The 24179-nt window shown below is 46.1% G+C and overlaps 2 protein-coding genes across 7 annotated transcripts in view; one reads left to right on the forward strand and one right to left on the reverse strand.

The window, feature by feature from the left end:
- Nucleotides 1–17675, reverse strand: atxn2l (ataxin 2-like). Its single transcript, XM_048234076.1, is given in 26 exon segments — nt 1–481; nt 1110–1278; nt 3946–4078; nt 4080–4114; nt 4563–4672; nt 5203–5341; nt 6013–6191; nt 6479–6542; nt 6836–6937; nt 6939–6977; nt 7137–7206; nt 7360–7727; nt 8740–8801; nt 9109–9198; nt 9652–9774; nt 10075–10158; nt 10413–10750; nt 11037–11270; nt 11888–11979; nt 12164–12285; nt 13051–13207; nt 13617–13688; nt 15393–15449; nt 15777–15813; nt 16974–17182; nt 17549–17675. Coding segments are annotated over 25 exon segments (3054 nt in total). The 5' UTR covers nt 17096–17182; nt 17549–17675; the 3' UTR covers nt 1–425.
- mto1 (mitochondrial tRNA translation optimization 1) overlaps nt 16230–24179 on the forward strand; it is a 19216-nt gene continuing 11266 nt past the window's right edge. Inside the window, exons 1-3 of one of the 6 annotated variants that reach the window (XM_048233216.1) lie at nt 16230–16490; nt 18453–18654; nt 23625–23824. In XM_048233216.1, coding sequence (XP_048089173.1) covers nt 18462–18654; nt 23625–23824 — 393 coding nt within the window. In that variant the 5' untranslated portion in view covers nt 16230–16490; nt 18453–18461. Of the gene's footprint in view, nt 16491–17966; nt 18166–18315; nt 18359–18452; nt 18655–23624; nt 23825–24179 lie in introns of those variants that run through there. The other 5 variants (XM_048233211.1, XM_048233213.1, XM_048233212.1 and 2 more) reach the window with 5 other exon arrangements.

The raw sequence follows: 24179 nt of genomic DNA on the forward strand, positions 1-24179 counted from the left end.
TCACAAGGGGGCAGTAGAACTTCAAGACCCTCGTCAGCGTGATCTGCATCTCCTCCGCCGAGGCGACAGCATATTTCTCCTAAAAACGAAGGGGGTGGGGAGAGGGGGTGGGCATGGCATAGAATAGGGGAGGGAGGGAGGGAGGGGGGGCACAGCAAGGGATTCGGGGCACCTACTGAAATTCCTCCATGTTCCATTTTGGGCTGGGGGTGAGGGGTGGGGTTCACATCAGTCTGTAGTGTATGACAGAGTGAAGGGGTGGGGGGTGGGGGGGAACTGGATATGGATATGGGACACACACACGAGGAAAACAAGGCTCATCCCCTAACTCTGCCCCCGTCCCCTGATTGGTCCAAGTCTTCTTGTGGGTGGGCGTGGCCTATGGGGAGGGAGGAGTCAAAGAGTCGTCTCCGTGGAGAAGGAACTCAGTTGCCAGGGGGATGGAAGGTATGTTGCTGGGTTTGGTGCTGGACCTGAACAGCTGGAGTACAGAAACACACAACATGTCAGAAATCAATCAGCTGCATTGCTAATCAAAGCAATGTACAGTTAGAACAGCTAAAAGTTCCGGGTCGAGCCCAGTTCAATGTGGGTAGTAGGTATGTGTGTGTGTGTGTTTACTCTGGGGGTTTTGGATATAGTTATATAGTTGAAATGCTGTGTGTGTGTGTGTGTGTGTGTGTGTGTGTATAGTATGTATAAGTAAGTATATATATACTCTTTTTGATCCCGTGAGGGAAATTTGGTCTCTGCATTTATCCCAATCCGTGAATTAGTGAAACACACTCAGCACACAGTGTACACACAGTGAGATGAAGCACACACTAATCCCGGCGCAGTGAGCTGCCTGCAACAACAGCGGCGCTTGGGGAGCAGTGAGGGGTTAGGTGCCTTGCTTAAGGGCACTTCAGCTGTGCCTACTGGTCGGGGTTTGAACCAGCAACCCTCCGGTTACAAGTCCGAAGCGCTAACCAGTAGGCCACGGCTGCACGTCTGTGCGTGCGTTAGTCTGTGTGCGTGTGTGCGTCTGTGTGTTCACCCTGGGGGTGGATATATGTGAAGTGCTGGTGTGTGTGTGTGTGTATGTGTGTGTGTGTGTGTGTGTTTACCCTGGGGGTGGATATATGTGAAGTGCTGCGGCGGGCCCTGCTGGGGGCCGTGCTGAGGGTGCTGGGCGGAGCCAGGGCCTGCCTGGGGAGGAGCATGCAGCATCACCATCTGGGGGGGGCCGTGGGACCCAGAGGGGTGGGGGCCAGACATGGGGCCTTGGACATGAGCCTGGGGAGGAGAGAGAGAGAGAAAGAGAGAGGGGAGAGAAGAGAGGGAGAAAGAAAAAAGAAAGAGAGAGAGGTGGGGGGAGAGAGAGAGAGAGAAAGAGAGAGAAAGAAAGAGAGAGAGAGAGAGAGAGAGATGGGGGGAGAGATAGATGGAGAGAGAGATGCAGGGGGAGAAAGAGAGAGATGGAAGGAGAGAGAGAGAGAGGGAGGGAGAGAGATGGAGAGGAGAGAGGGTCACCACTCCACTTAAGACAGTTTTACACATTTCAAAAACAAACAAACACACACACACACACCATAAAATCACCATAAAGAAAAACACATAGTCTAAATCGTATGCTTACACCCATATATGCACAATGCTGTTGCCATCCATATGAGGGTTGGAGAGCCACGCGAGAAATAAATGAAGAGAAAATGACAGAAAATAGAGAAGCGGGTTTTAAAAAAGGAGAGGGAGAGGGGGGGGTGTGTGGTGGGTAAGAGAAAGCGACAGAGAGGTGGCAGGAGGAGAGGGAGAAAAGCGAGTGAGGTGGAGAGTGAAGGAGAGAGGAGAGACGGATTAAGGGGGTGGTTAATCTGGTATCTTGGCAACGCATGAAAGCAGTAACACTACTGGATCAACTCACAGAGCTCTGTGTGTGTGTGTGTGTGTGTGTGTGACTGACAGTTACATGAATTCTTTATGAAAGACCATGATTTTAAATGTACAAGAGAATAGCCTACACAGTCAAGTGTATTTACTACGTAGTCATGTTCAATATTAATGACAACATCAGCCACTGCTAAACAGCAACCAACACACACACACACTTGGTGAAAATGTTTTGTAACACACACACACACACACACACACACACACACTAGGGCTTTGACTCCGAACTTCGTTATTCGAATATAATTCGATTTTAAAAATTAAAGATATTCGAACGAATTTTAGGGATCTCTTAATATTCGAACCTGTAGCCTATGGAGATCATTTCTATAAATGTATTAGTTGTAAGCGTTGTTTTTTTCAATTCAGATTCCAAGTTTTTTTTTTCCTGGTGAAATGTAAAATTGACTCATCAGCAAGGCTATTATTGGTCATCTGGGCTCCTGTAGGTGGCGTTAGCATCCCTTGTGGTTAGTGCTTAGTGAGCTCACACATAGACATAATAGACACTTTTATTTTAAACTTAACCTTCCTCTGATTTTAATCACCTCAGTTATCAATCAAAGCAAACAGGGAAAAGAAATGGCAACACAATCATGAAAAACACTCAAATAAATAAATGTGCAGATAAGTCTGAATGAAAAGCAGCACTGGTTGAAGCCTGGGAATATTGTAAACAAAGTAGGCTAGCGTTAGCTTAATTTGCTAGTTTATCATAGTCTGGTTAGACTGTTCAGTTTCCCTGTGTGTGTTTAAGTTTCAAATGAATACTTTTTCTCCTTGGGACAGGCCCGTTTGAGTCTTGGAAAATACTTTTCCATTTGCATCAGGATTGAGATGATTAGAACTTAGCAGTCAATTTGAATGCAACAGTTTTGAACAAATTCTTGCAGCGTGCTAATGATGCTAACGGTTAATAGCAATTTAGCCAGTCGTCTTGCACTATTAATGTTTGGATTACATGTGCATGCTGAGGAGGGATCGCCTGTTGAGAGGGAGAGAGAAAAGAGTGCAGGGGCAAGGAGAGTCTGTGTTGAGGTAGGCCTACTTCTATCGCCTACTCTGGTAGTTTGACATACTACAATGCAAGATATATTTAGCCTATTTATTTATGGACAACTTAAGGCAGGAGGTGTGTGTTGCTTTTTTATTATGAATGTTCTATCGAGCGTATTTTTATTGATATCGATTACATGTCTATTGGGCGATACATATTGCTATCGTTTTATCGCCTCGCCTTATGCTCAATAATAACAATTTTAACACCGCGATAAATACTCAGCCTTTCATTGCACATAGTCTACTGACATTGACTGATACACTGCCCTCTGGTGGACAGAACATATAGAACTTAAGTTTGATACCAATATCGGTCTTACTGAAGACATTTAATGGTTAAAATATTATTAATACATATTCGAATTTTAATATTAATAAACAAACGAACTTCGAAAATGATTTTTGGGGAAAAGTCAAAGCCCTAACACACACACACACACAAAATGCCTCCTTGAGAAGCGCATTAGACATTCATCAACAGACACCAGAGAAGGCTGTTTAACATCCCTGTCACACACACACACACTCTCTTCAATAATGCAGCAAACACTGTTCATGATGCCAATCTGCTCAGTCTACCTCCAGCACGCACTCACACACACTTTTACACACACCCTCAACACTAATTTGGCTCTGAGACATAACACAAACATGTGTTCCATACACACCCATGTGTGTGATTTGCATGTATGTAAGTATCATGCATGCATCATGAACCATAAGCATACAGCTCACGCTTCCAGACAAACATCACCTCATGCTGAACACACACAAACACATGCAATTTGTGTTAAAAATGCACAGATGCGCAAACCCCATAAAAATGAACTCACAGACACACACAGATTATATATATATATATATATATATATGCACACTGGTGTATTGGTCACAGGCATGTTAAGTTGTGTGGAGCACACACAAACAATCTCACACACACACGAGGGTGCATACCTGAGCGATCTGTCCCAGGGAGGTGTAGGTGTGGGGGATGCCCTGGTGGCCGTGGAGGCTGTAGCCCTGCAGGGGGTAGGATGCCTGGGGAGCTGTGGCCTGGGGCAGGCTAGGAGGGTGGGGGGAGACAGAGGCCCAGAGGGTACAGGGACTGGGGCTGGGGGCCCCTATGGACCGGCAGAGAGAGAGAGAGAGAGAGAGAGAGAGAGAGAGAGAGAGAGAGAGAGAGAGAGAGAGAGAGAGAGAGAGAGAGAGAGAGAGAGAGAGAGAGAGAGAGAGAGAGAGAGAGAGAGAGAGAGAGAGAGAGAGAGAGAGAGAGAGAGAAAGAAAGAAAAAGAAAGAAAGAAAAGAAAGAAAAGAAAAAGAAAAGAAAGAAAGAAAGAAAAAAGAAAGAAAGAAAGAAAGAAAGAAAGAAAGAAAGAAAAGAAAATATTAGCTTCATTAATGTCAATGCAAGTCAATGGTTTATGCAAGCAGGACCTCTAAGCATGTATTACGTGTGTGTGTGTGTGATACTGACAGTCACATTAATTCTTTATGAGATGCAGATTTATGCACACAGTGCATGACTGTGTAAACTCTGAGTATAAATCAACAGTGTGTGTGTGTGTGTGTACCTGTCCAGGGCTGGGCGCTGTGTGCTGGGGAGGGGGTTGGCTGCCAGTGGGAGTGCTAGAGGGCTGAGGAGGATGAACTGGGCCCGAGTGATGAGAGAACGACTGAGCTGCTGAGACAAGGAGGGAGAGAGAGGGAGAGAGAGAGGGAGAGAGAGAGAGAGAGAGGGAGAGAGAGAGGGGGAGAGAAAGACCGAGGGAAACATGTAGGGGGGTAAGGGAGGGAGGGGGAGAGAAGAGAGGGAGGTAGAGACAAAATGAGAGGTAGAGAGAGAGGAGAATGCAAGGGAGAGGGAGGGAGACAAAGAAAAAATATATTAGCACATATTAGCACTTCACCCAAAGGGCAGAGAAGTAGGCTTTCATTTTAGACACAACAGGAGACTTGCACATAATAATACCTCTGAAATTAAACTCTTAAGTGCTTCCCAAAAGCCAATTAATTAAACAAGATTGTTGTCAATTATATCCCTGCCCTACAGAGGTTGCAAAGACATGCACGCTAACACGCACACACACGAGTGCGTGTATGTGTGTGTTTGTGCATGAGTATGTTTGCCTGAGAGACGGTATGAGCTTGTGTGTGTGCTTGTGTGTGTGTGCTTGTATGTGTGTGCTTGTGCATGTGTGCGCGCTCCCTCACCGTAGATGCCCTGCTGCGGTCCCTGTGGGCCCTCGCCCTGCCCAGGGAACTGGGGTCCAGCAGGAGGGCCGAGAGCCTGGGGGTGGCCCCCACCAGAGCCCAGCATCCGCGCACCTCCCTGCAGCATGGAGTACATGGGCTAGAGGAGGAGAGAGGGAGGAGAGAGGGAGAAAGGGGGAGGAGGAGAGAGAGGAGAGGAGGAGGGGGAGAGGAGAGGGGATAGGAGGAGAGAGGGAGGGGAGGAGAGAAGGAGGTGGAGAGGAGAGAGGAGGGGGAGAGAGGGATAGGAGGAGAGAGGAGAGGGAGAAAGGGGGGAGAGGAGGAGAGAGGAGAGGAGGGGGGAGAGGAGGGGAGAGGGAGAGAGGGAGGGGAGGAGAGGGGATAGGAGGAGAGAGGGAGGGGGGAGGGAGGGGAGGGAGGAGGGAGGGGAGGGAGGAGAGGTGGAGAGGAGAGAGGGAGGAAAGGAGGAAAGATGGAGGTGGAGAGGAGTCAGAGAACGTGGGAGAGGAGGGCAGAGAACATGGGAGAGGAGTCAGAGAACATGGGAGAGGAGTCAGAGAACATGGAGGGGAATCCAGAGAACATAGAGGAGGGCAAAGAAAAAGGGAAGGGTTAGACAATCTGCTTTCCATACCTCACTGGCACATGCCAATACTTACTACATGCAGAGCAAACATCTGGCAACATTTACAAACGTGTGGATGACCTGCTGCTGGCCTTACTGGCCGGGTGTGTGTGTGAGTGTGCCTGCTCTTCTCCTCTCTTCTTCTCCTGTGCGCGTGTGTGTGTGTGTGCGCGCGCGCGCGTTACCTGTCCGGGGTAGGGGCCCATGGCCTGGATGACCTGCTGCTGGCCGTACTGCGGGGGGTTGTACTGCAGGTAGGACTGGGGGTACGGGGAGGCCACCAGTGGTGCTCCTGCCGCAGATGCAGCCTGGAGCATAGGGGGCGCCGACGAGCTGTGGTCAGACCTCTGGGGCACCACTGAACCTGAAGGAGTCACACACACACACACACACACACACACACACACACACACACAGGGGTCAAACACAGCAGTGGAGTTACATACTTGTACGTGTACACACACACACACACACTCTCAAGGTGTGGATTTACACACACTGAAATATCCATATAAACAGATTCACACACACACCGTCAAAACTCAGATCATTGATGGGATTCAGATCTAACAAATACACACCCACGGCTCCTGATGCTACAGTGGGCTCTGTGTGTGTGTGTGTGTGTGTGTGTGTGTGGGTGAGGCTGACCTTTGGCCCGAGGATATTTGCCCTGGTTAACTGCCTGCATGGGGTACTGGTACATCTGCTGAGCCTGAAGTAGAGAGAGAGCGGGAGGGGGAGAGAGAGAGAGAGAGCGGGAGGGGGGGGAGAGAGAGAGAGAGAGAGAGAGGGAGTAAGGTGAAAGGGAAGAAAGGAAGAGTGGAAGAGGGGGATGGAGAATGGAGGAGGAAAGAAAAAGGGAACATAGTAGAAATGAAGAGAGTAAAAACAAGATGGTGGGAGAAAAAAAGACAAAGCAAATGACGTCACACTGCTATATTGATATCATTGATTTATGATATAAAATAAACACACACACACACACACACAGGGTGTCGTGCTCACCTGTACGGGGTGGAGCTGCAGGTTGTAAGGTAGGTAGGAGGCGCTGTACATGGGGCCCTGGCCACCTGGGTGCTGCTGCAGCAACACCGACGGGCTGGGGGGGGGTCGGACGGGGGGGCGTGGGGGCAGAGGTGGGCTTCGACTGGACAGAGAGAGAGAGAGAGAGAGAGAGAGAGAGAGAGAGAGAAAGGGAAGAGTGGAGAAAGTGAAAAAAGCACAGAGTTATTTAGAGAAGCGCTCTTTTCCTCAGAGATGAGAGCACAGCAAATTGGGATGTGAGCAGAGAGAGAGAGCTGGTTACCAGAGCAACAGGAGGCTTGTTGGGGTTGAACTCTTTGGCGTTGGGGTTCAGCGTAGATCTCTTCACCTGACTGGAACCAGAGGAGAGGGCATAGATTAATGTCACATGTAATCATCTCGCTCTCACACACCTGTATTACCTTAACTCATCTCTATGTCAGACTGTCAAACAGACAGACATATGACACACACACACACACACACACTCTCCCTCTTCCACTTACTCAATGACTGCCTCGGTAGCCGTCTCTGGCCTGCTCTCCTCGGGCCCAGGGGTCCTCGCGGGCTGCAGGGTGGCCGGCGACTGCCTGTCTGAAACGGGCAGACTGGCGGCAGGCGTGGCGGCGGCCTCCTTGTCCTTGGGGGGCCCCGGCTCCTCGGCAGGCGAGGCGGGCGCGGGCGGCTGGCCCGGGGGGCTCTGGGCCAAGCTGGGCTTGCCGTCCGCCGCTGCAGCGCTCGGGGCGTCCGCGGCCGAGGGGGCCTTCGCAGACCCCGCCGCGCCAGGCTGGGCGGCCTCGGAGGGGCCGGTGGCAGAAGCAGCAGGGGCGGCGGCCGCGCCGGGAGAGCTGGGGGCGCCTGGGCTGGGCTGGAGCTGCAGGGGGCACAGGTCAAGGGTCAAAGGTTAAAAGGACATTGTTGTCGGGGCCGTGCGCAAGCGCCTTCAAGATCCCGTGTTCATCCAAAGACCACCAATGGGGCCAGTGTACACAGTCGGTCAGAGTTTGTTGGATGGTGGTTTGTTGTAGATTGCTGGATGCAGTGGTTTGAGTCTGACCCAAAAGTCAGTCTGGTCAATTACAGTCTAGACAGTGTAAGACTGCCATTCTAAAACGGATAGTTTTGGTCGTCTTGATTATGATTGTTAGTAAGGTCGTCCCTAACAACGCCACTTTGCTGTTCCAAAATGGAACCTACGGCCTCTTGTACTTCAGTGGTCCTCTAAACATTCAAGCAGCAGCAGCAGCAGCAGCAGCAAACTTTAGAATGCTGGGGTTTGTGGGTCATCGTCTGGTCACACACTGAAGTCTGTAATTTTGCATGCTCCGTTTTTACAGTCACTCAAATAGAGAAGGTTGCAGTAGGAAAGCTCATTCACGGGCACAGATATGTATGGATGCAAAAACACAGAAAAGTTTCGATGGCCTCACACAGAGGTGTTTTTTTTTTTTTCCAATCGTGCAACTTCAGACAACAAATACAGAGTATTCAAAGGCCTTTGGTAGAGTAGTGAGTAGCCTTTAGTGAAGAGAAACTATCAGGCACCAAGGCTGGACTGTTAAAGTGGACGAGGGCTCTTCCTGCCTGCAGCTGCACGGGAGGAGTGCGTGGCACACCAGTCACGGGTTTGAGTGTGACCTGGGGTCATTCTCTCTCTCACACTCTTCACAATCCTGTCTAAATAAAAGGCAGCAAGCTAAAAAATCTACTTAAAAAATGTCGAAGAGGAGAAATAGAAGAGCGTCGCTGGGGAGAGGGAGAGAGAGAGGGAGGGAGGGAGAGAGAGAGAGAGAGAGAGAGAGAGAGAGAGAGAGAGAGAGAGAGAGGGAGGGAGGGAGAGAGAGAGAGAGAGGGGATTAAGAAGGAAAAGAGGAATAAAAGCTTACCCTGAACTCTTTGCCGAACTTGCGGAGCTCTTCAATTTGAGAGCGCTGCTGTGCTGAGGGAGCTGAGAGACACACACACACACACACACACACACAGAGATAAATACCAGAAGTAAATTATTGTTTGAGTGGCAGGTAGATGATTGCAAATGTGGCAGCACTCATTTTAACAGCAGAACGTTTAAGTACTCTGTGTGTACAAACACACACACACACAGCATTCCTGAAAATACTAGCAGGAAATTAAATATGAACTAGTCGGTATTAAACAGACATGATGATCGGAAAAGTGAATTACGCTATTTAGGTACTTATTTACGTAAAATACGTAAATAACACGACACTTCTCACACACACACACACACACACCTTTGCTGCTCTTGCCATCATCGGGGCTGGCGGCAGCCTCTGCTGCTGCTGCTGCGGCGGCGGCGGCTCGCTCTTTACTGATCTCATTCACTGAGAAGAGAAACGGAAACCAATTCAGTTTCACTACACTTAACACCACCATACTCAAAACTGCCTGTAGTGTGGATTTTTACTAAATTCAATTTTATGTTCGTCCGGGACCATAATTCTGTGCCAAAAAACATCCTAACAGAGACAAAGACAATCAGAGATAAAAGAGTAACAGAGATAACATTTAAAAAAAAAAAAACGAAGGCTATGCTAGGGTTACACTATCCATGACAATGATTCATTTTCTCATGTCAAATGTCATGTCTGTTGTCCGGAAGGAAAGGCCATTAGTATGTGACCTCAAACTTTTGAACATTAGTGTCTATACACACATACATGAGTCTGTGTGTGTGTATATAAAGTGAGTCTGTGTGTGTGTGTAAAGTGAGTGTGTGTGTATATATATATATATATATATATATATATATATATATATATATGTGCATTTCTCACCATCTACAGGGAACAGAGGGGTGGGGCCAGAGGGCTTCTGCTTCGCCATGGAAACGGGCGAGCTGTCCACATAAGGAGCAGAGGGGTCCTGGGAAGGCGTGTCCGACTTGGGGGAACGGGACACTGCGAGCCAGAAAACATCATTTAGGAATGAACACACACACACACACACAGAAACCATAGGAGACGTGCTTTGGAGGAGTGCTTTGATAAAATCGAAACCTCTCCTTCACACAGAGAATCCTTTCTTCATATCTCTCAAACATTTGCATGGCCGCCCACACTCACATGCGTGCACATGCGGTGGCGTGTTTACCTGACACACACACATGCAGTGGCGTGTTTACCTGACACACACACACACACAGTGGGGTGTTTACCTGACACACACACACGCACGCGCACATGCAGTGGGGTGTTTACCTGTGGGGGGGTGTGTGTTGGAGGGGCGCACTGGTCGGTTGGGCTGGTGGGGTCTCTGGGACTTTGGGGAGGTTCTTGACGGGACTGGGGATACAGGGTGAGAGAAATGAGTCATGGAGTGACACACACACACACACACACACACACACACACACACACACACACGCATGTGGACAAACACACATGCATATTAACCCCTCCCACCAATACACACACACAGTATATTAGCTCCCAGGTACAAGCACACAGTATTCTTAAACAGTGTGAATTACGAAATTTAGACAGACAGTGAAACGCATATAAATACATCGCTCGCTCACACACACACACACACACACCTCCGTTGACTGGCCTCCCTGCGTCGGACAGCGCGTGTGGGAGGGAGTGTGAGTGCGGGACCGCGGCGGCGTGTGTGTGTGAGTGGGAGGAGGGCGGGCTGCTGGGGGTGTAGCCCCCCCTGCCCGGGAGGGGGCTGCCGCGCTCCGAGGGCGTGCCGCCGGTGGTCGCCGGGGGCAACGGCGGCCGTGGAGACGAGCTCGGGGGCGTGGAGCGACTGGGGTGGTACCCGCCGCGGCCTCCTCGCTCAGAGCGCTCGCTGACCCTATCGCCACGCAGACCTCCCCCAGAACCACCCATCTCACGCGCCCGCTGGGGCAGAGGGATGTACTTCCCCTCTCTGTGGGGGAGAGAGACAGAGAAAGAAAGAAAGAAAGAAAGAAAGAAAGAAAGAAAGAAAGAAAGAGAAAGAAAGAATGAATGAGAGAGAAAGAGAAAGAATGAAAGAGAGAATGAGAAACAGACTTGTTTTACTGGACTACCTTGTTCAACTGAAACTCAACATCAAAAGTGTCTTATGACTGAAGAGTAAAGGACACCCTCTCCAACAAGTTAACCTGGTATCTGTGACTTTAGGGTTGCTAAGTGACCCATGACCTTTGCCCTTCCCCCCGGCCCCAACTCACCTGCTCCCCCCGCTGGGGCTGTCGCGTCCCCTCTCCCGGGGGCTCTCTCGGCCGCGCTCCCTCTCGGCGTCGCGCATCACGGCGCTGTACTTGTCCTCCTCCGTCTTGCCGTCATCGTTCTCCAGCGCCACGCGGTGGCGATACTGAGGACTGGACTCGATCTCGCTGGCCAGCCGCGCCGCCCGCGCCTCACGCGCACGGAAGTTATCAGAGTTCCCTCGCTCCAGAGGAACACTGGGGAGGGGGAGGAGGAGGAGAGAAGGAGTGAGGGATAGAGAGGTGTCACAGAGGGGTTGGGCATATGTATATATGTGTGTGTGTGTGTGTGTGTGTGTGAGTGAGAGAGAGAGAGAGAGAGAGAGAAAGAGGACAGAAGGAGAGAGAAAGAGAAAGTGAAAGAATGTAAGGACAAAAGAGAGGAGGGAGAAGAGAAACACAGTTGAAGTTGAGGTAGTGTAGTGGTTAAGGAGCTGGGCTAGCGTGCAGTAGCCTGCAAGTTGTGGGATCAATTCACAGCTTCTACCGTTGTGCCCTTGAGCAAGGCACTTAACCCCAAGTTGCTCTGGAGACAATGTAATCCCTTGTAATATAGTTGACATTATGTCTTTAAAGTCACTTTGGACAACAGTGTCTGCTAAATGAATACAATATGAATAAATGAATACAACATTGTGTGCTAAATGACTTACAATATTTAAATGTAAAAGTTGTGAGTAGTGGTAGAAAGAGAGAAAGAGTCATTGAGAAAACATCCAAATCTATGGCTCTGAGAAACAGGCATATCCAAATCTATGGCTCTGAGAAACAGGAGCCACCAGGCGCATGCATGAGTGCGCGTGCAGGAGACTTACGTGTACATAGACAAACTGGCGTCATATGTGGACTTCACTCCGTAATTCTCTTCATTGTAGCGGAACATCTCGTTAGCATCCCACCCATTGGACTGCAGTACAAATGGAAGAAAAATTAAAAAAAAAAAAAAAAAAAAAAAAAAAAAGAAGTGCCACACTTTCCGCTGCAGATCCGAGACAGCGAAGTGAAGTTCTATGTTGTGTGTTTTGAGTGCATTTCTTTCCGAGATCCGCATTTTCTATGTTGTGTGTTTTGAGTGCATTTCTTACACTTACGGCGTCTGTCTCCAGGTCGTAGCTCTCTCCATTGCTGTCTCCGCCTTCCCATCTCTGCAGGACCTTCTCTTTGTGCTCGCCATTCACTCGGCCTGAGCTGATGGCTGTGTCTGTGAACGTGTCTGTGTGTGAGAGGGAGAGAGAGAGAGAGGGAGAGGGAGAGGGAGAGAGAGAGAGAGAGAGAGAGAGGAGAGGGAGAGAGGAGAGAGAGAGAGAGAGAGAGAGAGAGAGAGAGAGAGAGAGAGAGAGAGAGAGGGAGAGAGAGGAGGGAGAGAGAGAGAGAGAGAGAGAGAGGGAGAGAGAGAGAGAGAGAGAGAGAGAGAGAGAGAGAGAGAGGGAGAGAGAGGGAGAGGGAGAGAGAAAGAGTCATAAGGAGGGTCTGACACTTCTGCTGCCTCTGGATTGCAAAACTGAACCAATGACCAGGGCTGCAACTAACCATTATTTTGATACTCAATTCATTTGATATACTTCTTTCATAGATCAATTAGTTGTTTGGTCTATAAAATGTCATAAAAAAGTGAAAAACAGTCAATCACTGTGTCTCAAAGCCCAAGATGATGACTTGAGGGTTTTTGTAAGAGGACTTTTTCCTTTAAAACTTTTTAAATAAACAACAATCATTTAACTGTTTGCCGCCCTATCGTTCTGGGAAATGTATTACTCTATACCTTATTGTGAAATTGATGGTCAGGAAGTGAATGAACAACTGAACTTTCAAAAACAATGAACTGCTTTTAAAATGCATTCATCACTGTAACAGATATGGGCCTCTGGCAACATGTAGTGATGCCAGTTGCCCAAAGATGACAACTTAACCCTGGTCTATGCAAAGAATGCGCCAAATTTGCCTGGCTTGTTTTTTGGCCCCGAGGGGCTTGACATACCTCTGGTGGCGTAATTGAGGTCCACGTCTCTGCAGGTCATGGTGACGAGGTCGTTTGGGCTAAAGATCATGGTGTCGGTGATCTCCTCTCTCCTAGGGGGCGCTGTAGGGCTCTCGCCCTCGCCACGCCTGTGCACCGCGTCCACGGCCAGCTCACACTGCAGGACACAGGACGAAGGGAAGGAAGAAGTGCATTGTGGGGGACGGACAAGTGCATCGTGGGTGACGGGAGAGAGGGAGTAGAAAAAGACAGAAAGGTAAAAGAAATGAAAGAGTTGAAGGAAAAGACTGCAATGTAAACACACAGACATTTCCCACAGATCGCCAGTCCTCTTGTACAAGCCAATGTCTGATCCTGACCTAAAGTAGAGTTTGCTTCCATCTAGGATTAATCCTAAAAATCTCTGCTCCCCATCCTAGTCTGACTAGCATTATACAAGCATTACAAAGCCAGTGAAACATTTAGAGGCTGGGCTCTGTTAGAGACATATTCACAAGTTATAGCGCTATATATGGTGGAGGACCACGGTTGTAGAACATTCTTAAATGACTGCGGTGATGCCCTACCCGTGAGCTGAGTGTCTTGAAGATTCCCTCATACACAGTGCCGTTCTTCACTCGCACGTCGCAGGTGGAGCCCTGGGGAAGAGAAGGTTATCAGTTACTGTACGTACACACCGCCGCCGACTTGAGCTGCGGAAGAAGTTTGGATTCAAAAGTTGACGTTTTTCTTCCTTGTTCAGATGCTTGATCTGTGCTCTGTGTGTTCCCTAATTCACGGATGGGATAAATGCAGAGACCAAATTTCTTTTAATTTAGCTATTTTAATTCCAAAGGCCAAGGGAACTTAATCAGGATGCATAGTCTTGAGGTGATTGGTTGAGAGGAAATATACATAATATGCTGATTTATACATGTACTTAACAAACTTTAAAGCTGATTTTCTCAAAACTTGTTTTTTTGCTTTCAATGAGGATAGCTTTCACATTTTGGCCAACATCTCTGGGTTGGCTAAACGGAATTGAACAAATGACCCCTTGTTTTAAACCCTAAGGTCTGTGGATTATGAAAATCCAATAAACCCATTTCTATTTTTTATTTTGTCAAACTGGACTCATTTCACCGTGGCACGGCCTACGTTTCATGTTGATGACTTAAAATTATTTAGCTGGGTAGAATTATCTCTCTTATTTGTCCATATTATTTATGCTGGTCTCTAGCCCTTATTCTTGCACTGTTGCACTACTGTTGGACTACTTTTTGCACCTTCACCATGACACTCACTCTCTTGAGCACCTTACCATGCACACAGAACTACAGGCCAGTCCCAGCCCTGTCACTGCAAGCGTCTCATGCTTGATCATCCTCAAGCACACTGTGGATTTTTTAAATTTAATTTATATAGTATATTTAGTTTTGTTAGTTTTCTTATCTTCTACTGTCTCTATTGTACAGTGGAGTTTTGTTATATGTACATACTTACATTTACCCTTTCTGCTGTAAGTGCATGTTGTGTGTGTGATGTCTGTCTGCTACTGAGACCTTGAATTTCCCCTTGGGGATCAATAAAGTATCTATCAATCTATCCATCTATCTATCTATCTATCATTACTGGTATTTTATGCCCCTGAAAGGAGTGCAGATCATCACCAAGGATCTGTGCTTTAGGGAATATAATAACTATGGCTAATGCCAGTGAAATTTCAGATGGCATAGAACAATGCATACATAAGAGCATGATAACACACCATGCTTGTTACTGCCATTGCATTCTCCATACCGCCTATGCTTGATGGAGAATTTATATTTATATATATATATATATATATATATATATATATATATATATATATACACAAACTGCTAAAGATTGGGACAGCTTTAAAATCTTCCTTGTTTTCAAAAGAACGGCAAGTGGAAGTTACAGTATAAATTATAAAGTTTAAATTCAATAATAAAAATCACTATATCTAACTTTAGCGATTACTATGTTTCCATTTAATCTAGCTATATTTCCTATTCAAACTCACTTTTCATGTAAAACCAATGACATTTCCAACTGAGCACAAACTTTCAAACAATAGCAACTATCTGAATGTTTCCTCCGGCTTGATGGCCAAGGCCACCTGTGCTTCTGACTCCGGTGTGCTCTGGTTATCTGCAGCCACTGCAACACTCTTTCAGTACGACTGAAGTTTCCATCCATCTACTGAATGTGTTTTCCAAGGACATCTATGTGTGTGTGTGTGCGCGTGCGTGCTTGTGTGTGCGTATATGCGTGTGTGTATGTGTGAGGAAGACAGACATGAGCAGTATGACTCACTAAGAGACGCAGTTACTCACCACTACAGCAGTCAGGAAGTGTAGCATTCTGGCATTGTTATATACTCCCTCAAATACCTGTGCGCACACACACACACACACACACCAGATTGATTACTTACGCTCACAATACCAGACATCATACACGTGCATTGAAACTCAAACACATGTATTTAATTTGGAAACTTTTGTCTTAAGGACTACTGTACATCCTCTTTAGACATATAGACTGTTTCAACCAACAGCTACAATCTACAAAATTACACTGTACATTTCACTATGGAAATTTAGTGATAATCCACATTTTGTAACAATAGATAAATGACTAAGATCAAAGAGAGGCTGTATTATCAATGGAATAGTACATTTGTATAACCTAATCAATGATTTAATCAAACCACTCACAGGAGGAGACTGGAAAGGAGGTTTCACCGACCGAGTCCTAAACAGGAAAGGCAGGTTCAGATTAATACTGTTTATCTTCAATCATCATCATAATCATCATAAGAAAGACAGAGGAGATGGCAACCCGCTGAGGTCATTTACTCAAGCAGATCAATAATGGCAGGTCAACAGCCATGGCAATAGTAATCCTGCAGTCAAGTCTAATTACAAACGATTTGACCAGACTAACACTACAGCTATACAACCTAGCGATAGCAACCTAAGCATAACACCCAGACCTCCCTTGGATTCAATAGCACTGTATTGTCAACTGCTTCACAATGTGGCAACATTTTATGAGGTAAGCGTGGTTTCGCTTTACCTAAGAGCTTCCGTCTTATAGACGGCATTTCGGGCAGTAGAAGGCTAAGTTACACAGCAGATCATGCTAACTACCATGCCTGTGACAAGTGTACGAGACAGCTCGGAAAGCGTTAGGTAGCAGTTGTCTCTTATTAATGGACAGTTGTCGCATGTCATGTGCGAAGTGCTTTGATCCATGTTGAAGAACTTGATTTCAGCTAGTATAAACAACGTTAGCATTGCTAGCTTGAAAGCTAACATTTGTTGTCTATCAACACATTACAGTACAAAGGCTCATTGAGTCATGTGAACGGTGCCTTGTTCTTCAGCAAAAAAACAGAAGCGCAAGACCGCATACGAAAACAGCTACAGGTAATCTATATACAGTTAAACTTCTGAACCTACCTCATCGACATAAACAAAGTCATGGATGATTGCCACACTAACGTTAATTTCCAGGCTTTGTTGACGAAATATCATAGGTGATGGCTAGCAAGGTTGCTTGCTAGCTGGCCCAGAAAAACACTCATTTGTAGTCAACGCCCTCCTCTAGAGGAAGTAGAATGGCTACTCACACTGTCAATCAAACACTGCCTTGTACCGATTCGTCCAAAGTCGTAATATGGGTATTGCAAAAAAAGTTTGTTGATTTGCCGCAGTTCATCTTGATCCTGACTGCATGCGTCTGATTGGCTGGACCTCCCAGTCAATCGAAACCGCAACGTTTTATTTGCTAATCGAGTAAATCCTCTTAAAAATAACGCCTACTCCACATCGGAGGTTTTGACCGGTAGGCCTCACTGGCCAAGCAATATCCCCGCCCTTTCCTAGAGATTCACAGCCGAACCAGCTTACCTCCCGACCGTTGTTCTGTTGCTAGTGTTGATCCCACTTGCTGCGGAAGACATAGTACTCGACCCAGAGGTCCCATTTGATGTTTTTCGCCCACTTGAGCTGGGCTGCTGTGGCTTCAACATGGCCAAGTTGAATAACGTTATCTCCAAAAGCCAAGTCAGAGACCCGAATTCTTCCAGCCGAGGGTTGCTTGCCGACACACTTGACAACTGTACAAACGAAAACCATAACCGACTTAGCATAGGCCCTTAACCACATAGGTAGCTAGCAATTTAGCCATCAATAATCCGAACAGTGATCATAGATGAACATCTAGACCTTTTTAGATAAGAACGCTCACAAATATTCACAAATGTAATTACTGTCGGCTAGACACTTGAAAGCGTGTTAACGAGCTAGTGGGACACCTTGTTGCGTAGGGCAACTAACGTTAGCAAAAATGCTAACTAGCTAACATTAGCCAAGTAGCCTACTAGCATAGCATGTTTTAATATTAGCAAGGTTTCTATCTCACAATTGGCCCCTTAGTAATTTTTTATTGACCCAAAGCGTCTTAAAAGTCGTTCAGTACTTACTGCGTTTATGTCAGTGGCAAATAATACTAAGTTATTATCTTCTGGTTTTGGGTTAAAACCCCGCGGTCGGTCACACCACCTCCTCGGTAGGCTTCGCTCGATCCGCGCGGGATTGAGAGTACAAGCGGGTCCTATGGATGGGGAAGAGGGGGCGTTCACAGGACGCTTGCGCTACCTAAAGGTTGGACATAAAAGCGCATCTGCTTTTTAACAAATGTATGACAACAACCAGTTTACTTAAAAAAAATAGCTGACCGTGTGTCTTTGCTGATGTGTTTCAATGAGCTGACAATATCTACGCGCAGTATGACATGTTAACTTAAAATGATAAAGCGTTTGAAAATTCAGTAGAAACATTCCTCTCCTGCCAATTACCCGTATTTTACATATGCGCGCATATTCTAGATATTACAGGGGAAATAATGTCGGAGCAATGGCTGCTCCCTGTGCTCATGTCCGTTTTGTAAGTTAAATGGCTCTGAGTCTGAAATGGGAGAACTCATGCTAGCGTTAGATCTGTATTCAGCATAATTTACATGAGCTAAGGCCACAATTTCGGCTGATTCAAACACTGGGATAGTGAAAAGAGACTTGTAAGGTACACCGACTTTAAATGCGTACGTTACTCTGTTGTGAAATCTAAGTGACGTTTAAGTAACATTAGCCACAGCTATGTTAGCCGAGAAATGAGCATTGGGAAACTTCTGTCATAGACAGGTTACCTTGACAGAATGGTGGTCGTTAGCTTTCCTAACCTTTAGTTGACAATGTTTGCCATGTACATGTAAAAAAGCAACATTCACTCATGAAGTAAAGTATTCGTGTAATTCTGTGTATAATATAATGGTTGATGATGGAACATGGATAGGTTGTGAATGACGCTTTGAATTGGTCATTTTGTCAGGTGTTGTCCATGTTAGCACGGAGACTACTCATTCGGCCCCATATTATACCATACCGCTATTCACGAGCTTCCAGTGGCCTCACGCGACACCAATACGATGTCATCGTGGTGGGAGGCGGCCACGCGGGCACGGAAGCGGCGGCCGCAGCAGCTCGAGTGGGGGCAGAAACTTTGCTCATCACGCAGAAGATTCAAACCATCGGTGAGTGATTAATGCTACCGCTGTGCGTGGGCCCCATATTTGAATTACGCAAACTTATTACGCACATGCACATACTAATATAAAGTCAGCTGTTTTACAACAAGTTCCTCTAACACTCTCATACTCTCTAGTCTAAGAGTCAAATTACACTACAGTTAACGTTATTCATCACTGAGCTGCAAGCCTGAGTCCAGAGGTGGAAAAAGTATGAAAATATTGTACTCAAGTAAAAGTACCAATACTTTGATTAAATATTACTCAAGTACAAGTTAAAATACCAATCTGAAACTGTACTCAAGTAAAAGTAAAAAGTAGTTAATTTAAAATGTACTTTTAAGTAAAAGTTACTTAGTTACTTTTTTTTTTTTTTGGGGGTACCAGAACAACCAGTTTTACCAGAGACTTTCTAATGAGGAGATATAGCACTCAAAAAAATCCTCCATAGTAATGCATGGGGTTAGTTTGTAACGCCAATATGGCAGTTGTTCTACACATATCACAACCCTTCCACGGCAAAAACGTCGACATGTGTGAATACATTGAGCCAATCATGTGGTGTGTTGTAAAAAATACATTGAGCCAATCATGTGGTGTGCTGTGAAGACATCGTGCAATCATCTGTTGTGATCTTGCGCTGGAGCAAGATTGGTGTCGTGAAGCCTTACGCACACACATTTCTGCTGAAATAGATGCACGATAAGTGCCCAAAAGCGTTAAATATGGCCTGCCGAAAGTGGAGGGACTTGCCTAAAAGGACTCTGGTCCTAGCTCGAAGTTGCTGCAGCCAGCAGCTAAGGCAGCAATGTTCATGCTCCCAGTGTGTAGCGCTGTAGCTGGAGCAACTCGAAGCTAGGTAAAACCGAATGTTTCAGTTTTGTTCATACCGACAGTACTCGTGGACGCTGAGAAATGGAGATCTATATGAAAAAATGTGAAAGAGTTCTCCTTTAAGTTTGAGCAGTAGTTGATTTTCAAAGTTAGTTGCACTCATCCTTGATCGCTTTGCAGTGAACAGTAATCCAGCACAACTGAAATGCCTCTCACAGGCAGCTGAGGCAGGCAGGCCAATGTTGAGTTGCAGAGAGTTTTTTAGATTTGGAAACGAAAGCAGAAGGTTCAGCACATTAAAGGGCGGCCAGACTGGGGAAAGTAGGAAATATAGGGCCCCAATGGAGGAGAGGGCCCTTGAAAAGTGGAATAATGGGGCACAACATTTTCACCAGGCATTAGCAATAATTTAGGTAATCCACACATAAAAAAATCCAAACAACTCCATAAGTAGAGTCATGTGTAATGAAGTGGAATAACACAGGGAAAAAGTATTGAACACGCTAAGAAAAAAAAAGCACTAAGGCAAGGAAAGGGAAGGAACGAGCTGGAATCTGTAAGTAGTTAGAGAGTAGTTATCCTTTCTATCTGTGCAAATTAATATAAGCTTGGTTAGTAGCCTACATATTAATGGGCTATAAAAAAGGTTTTTCATTACCAAGGTGTCACACAAGAAACATTTCATGATGGATAAAAGCAAAAAGCTCTCCCAAGACCTTTGCAACCTTATCAAAGTCAAAGTCAAAGTCAAAGTCAGCTTTTATTGTCAATTTCTTCACATGTTCCAGACATACAAAGAGATCGAAATTACGCTTTCTCACTATCCCACGGTGAAGACAAGACATATTTGACCAATTTTAAGTCCACAGACAAACATAACATTCAAGTAAACAAAAAGTAAGTAAATAAGTAAATAAGAGGGCACATATAATAATAATGAAAATAAGAGCAGCAAAATTTTGTTGAAATTGTGCATAGACAGTCAATAAAAATACTAGTGCAAATACTGTAAAATACTATAAAATACTGTTTGACCTAAGTAATAAAGAAAGTGGCATAGTGGTGCAAGTTATGTAAGAGCAGCAGAAGTGTTGTGTTTTTCAGGACAACAACACCAAGTTGTAAAGTGTACAAGTGTGCAAGTGTTCAAGTGTGCAGGTGGAGAGGTGCAGGCGCCATTGTGGGTCCAATGTCCAGGATGTTATGTAGCTGAGGGTGGGGGAGAGGGGAGGGAGAGTTCAGCATCCCACAGCTTGGTGTATGAAGCTGTTAGTGAGTCTGGTAGTGCGGGAGCGCAGGCTTCTGTACCTCTTCCCAGAGGGCAGTAGATCAAACAGATTGTGAGCGGGTGACTTGCATCACTCACAATTTTGGTCGCCTATGCGGGTGAGGTGGGTGGTGTAAATGTCCTTCAGGGAGGGGAAAGCACCAATGATCCTTCCAGCTGTGTTCACTATGCTGCAGGGCTTTCCTGTTGTATTCAGTGCAGCTTCCCACACACAGCAGATACAGCTGGAGAGGATGCTCTCAATGGTGCCCTCGGTAGAATGTGGTCATGATGGCTGGTGGAGCACTTGCTCGCCTGAGTTTTCGAGGAAGTACAGGCGGCGCTGAGCTCTCTTCGCCAGTGATGCAGTGTTGGTGGTCCAGGAGAGGTCTTCACTGATGTGCACCCCCAGGAATTTGGTGCTGCTCGCCTTCTCCACCACAGCACCGTCGATGGTCAGTGGCAGGTGTTGGGTGTGACCTCTCCGAAGTCAACAACAATCTCTTTGGTCTTGCTGACGCTCAGCAGGAGGTTGTTGTCCCTGCACCACGCGGTCAGATGGTCGACCTCCAACCTGTATTGAGTCTCGTCGCCCTTGGTGATGAGACCCACCAGAGTTGTGTCGCCAGCAAATTTCACTATGTGATTGTTGCTGTAGGTTGCAGTGCAGTCATCGTCAGCAGGGTGAAGAGCAGCGGACTGAGCACGCGAGCCTTGGGGGGGCCCCTGTGCTCAGTGTGATGCTGCTTGAGGTATTGTTGCCAACACGACTACTTGGGGCCTCTGACAGAGGAAGTCCAGTAGCCAGTTGCAGAGGTAGGTACTGAGTCCTAGTTTGTCAAGTTTGCAGATGAGTTGTTGTGGTATTATGGTGTTGAATGCAGAACTGAAGTCTATAAACAGCAATCTCACATATGAGTCTCTTTTTCCAGGTGGGTGAGGGCTGGGTGGAGGGCAGAGCAGATTGCATCCTCTGTAGACCGCTTGGCTCGGTATGCAAACTGGAAGGGGTCCAGGGTGGGGGAGAATGGCTTTGATATGTGACATGACAAGCCGCTCAAAGCACTTCATGATGATGGGTGTCAGTGCCACAGGGCGGTAGTCATTGAAGCAGGATGGAGCAGTTTTCTTCGGGTACAGGTATGATGGTGGCAGCTTTGAAACATGATGGGACGATGGCTTGCTTCAGGGAAGTGTTAAAGATGTCTGTGAAGACATCCTTAAGCTCCCCCAGCGCAGTCCTTCAGCGCACGACCTGGGATGTTGTCTGGACCTGTTGCCTTACGGTGTTGATAGCAGCAAGTGTCCTCTTCACGCTGTCGGCAGAGAGGCACAGGGGCTGCTCATGTAGAGGGGGATGGGTCTTCTGTGGGCAGGTGCTGTTTTGTGCTTCAAAGCGAGCAAAGAAGCGGTTCAGGTTGCAAAACATGTCAATGAAACTGGTTACAGATGCATTTCAGCCATTATCTGCAAGTGGAAGGAACATCACTGCATCATCAACCGGCCATGCACAGGATCTCCTCGCAATATTTCTGACCAGGGAGTCAGAAAGATAGTCAATTCCAAGGGCCAAGGACCACTCTGAGAAAGCTCCAGAAAGACTTGAAGGCAGCCAATTCAATTAAATTAAACAGTTCTGGAAGTAACTAAAGATCAGGATTCACAAGAGGGACCCCTGGAATCTGTTTAGAACAATGGGCCAAAATCACACCTGATACTGCGACTAATAAGTTTTGTCATACAGGAAATGTCTTAAAGCTGTCATTACAAACAAAGGCTTTTCCACCAAGTATTGAAGAAATTTCAGTAGGCACGTTCAATACTTTTTTCCTGTGTCATTCCACTTTATTACACATAACTGTTATGTTTGGATTTTTTATATGCGTTAATATAATGTGTGGTGAAAAATTTGAATAGACTCACTAACCCTAACCCTATGAAGTTTAGGAAAAAAATTAAGTGTTCAATACTTATTTCCACCATATATTTATTTTACCTGAATATTTTAACTTCCAAATTAAATGTCAAAATGACAGGACTGACTGGATTTTGTATACAAAACATAGTGAAAACTGTCTAGGGTCACTCTCACTCTCCCTTGCTAAAGAGCTAAATGGTTTAGTCCGCCTGCACGATAGTCTATCTTTTGTTTATTTAGTTGAGCATCGCTAGTAGTGGACCGCTAATTGTTGTGCTGCTGGTGCAATGTCTTTTTCCAAGAAAGCCAAGTCAGGTTACCAAAAACAAAGGCCGAAACAGGAAAAATAGACATCAAAATGAGGGGAAACAACTAATAAATTTTCCAAAGAAAGGTGAGCACAAACGTCAAAACACGAAATCCCATGGTGTTTGCTTAGGCTATCTCCGCAATCATTAGTGCTAAAACGAACTGAGACAACCCATTGAAATAGCGGAAAATACTGTACACTTTCATAGGTTAGGCTACACATGTAATCTGAGGCATCTCGTGATCCAGCTCCATCTCCATCACTTTCAGAAAGACTGCATGGCGCCAGCTTGATTCATTTCCTGTTGTAGGGCGCGATTTTTTTTTTCTCCCTTTCTGTTTTCGTTAGTCTTAACTTTTTTTTTTTACTCAAGTAACGGATGGGATTTTTGATGTTGCGAAGTACAATACTTCACTCAAAATGTAATCAAGTAAAATTTAAAATACCAATTTTATAAACTACTTAAAAAATACAAAATACACAGAAAAACTACTCAATACAGTAACGTGAGTAAATGTATTTTGCTACTTTCCACCTCTGCCTGAGTCCTACATTTCCCTCCGGATAAATAAAGTATCTCTATCTATCTATCTATCTATCTATCTATCTAATCCTCTATCCATCCATCCCCCCCCTTTCTCCCACAGGTGCACTGTCCTGCAACCCTTCCCTGGGCGGGGTAGGAAAGGGGCAGTTGGTGCGAGAGGTGGATGCGTTGGACGGCCTGATGGGTCGTGCAGGAGACTGGGCTGGGGTGCACTTCTCAATCCTGAACCGCAGCAAAGGGCCCGCCGTGTGGGGGCCCCGGGCCCAGCTGGACCGCGGGCGGTACCGGGAGTTCATCCAGGTGCCCAAGACACCGCAGCATTTAGGCTACATCCAGACTATTCCGTTTTTGTTTTAAACAACGCATCATCATCATCATTATCATAATTTCGTTTTAAATACTTTCTCCGTCCACAAAGCATGTCCAGGAATTCATCCAGGTGCCCAAGATTTCGCTGGCTTCATATCAGTACATATGTACCGTGTAGATGATATGTGTAGGCCCACATTTGTTAGGCTATTTTTCACAAGCTTGTTTAACCATTTCAAATGACTCATGTGAAAGCTCCAGGTTTGATTGCTTGTATTCTTGTACATTTTTATTATTATTTTCAATGACTCATCCTCCAAAATAATACCCAATCACAAAGAGATTC

Source organism: Alosa alosa, chromosome 22, assembly GCF_017589495.1.
Source record: "Alosa alosa isolate M-15738 ecotype Scorff River chromosome 22, AALO_Geno_1.1, whole genome shotgun sequence".
In the NCBI taxonomy this organism is placed as follows: domain Eukaryota; kingdom Metazoa; phylum Chordata; class Actinopteri; order Clupeiformes; family Clupeidae; genus Alosa; species Alosa alosa.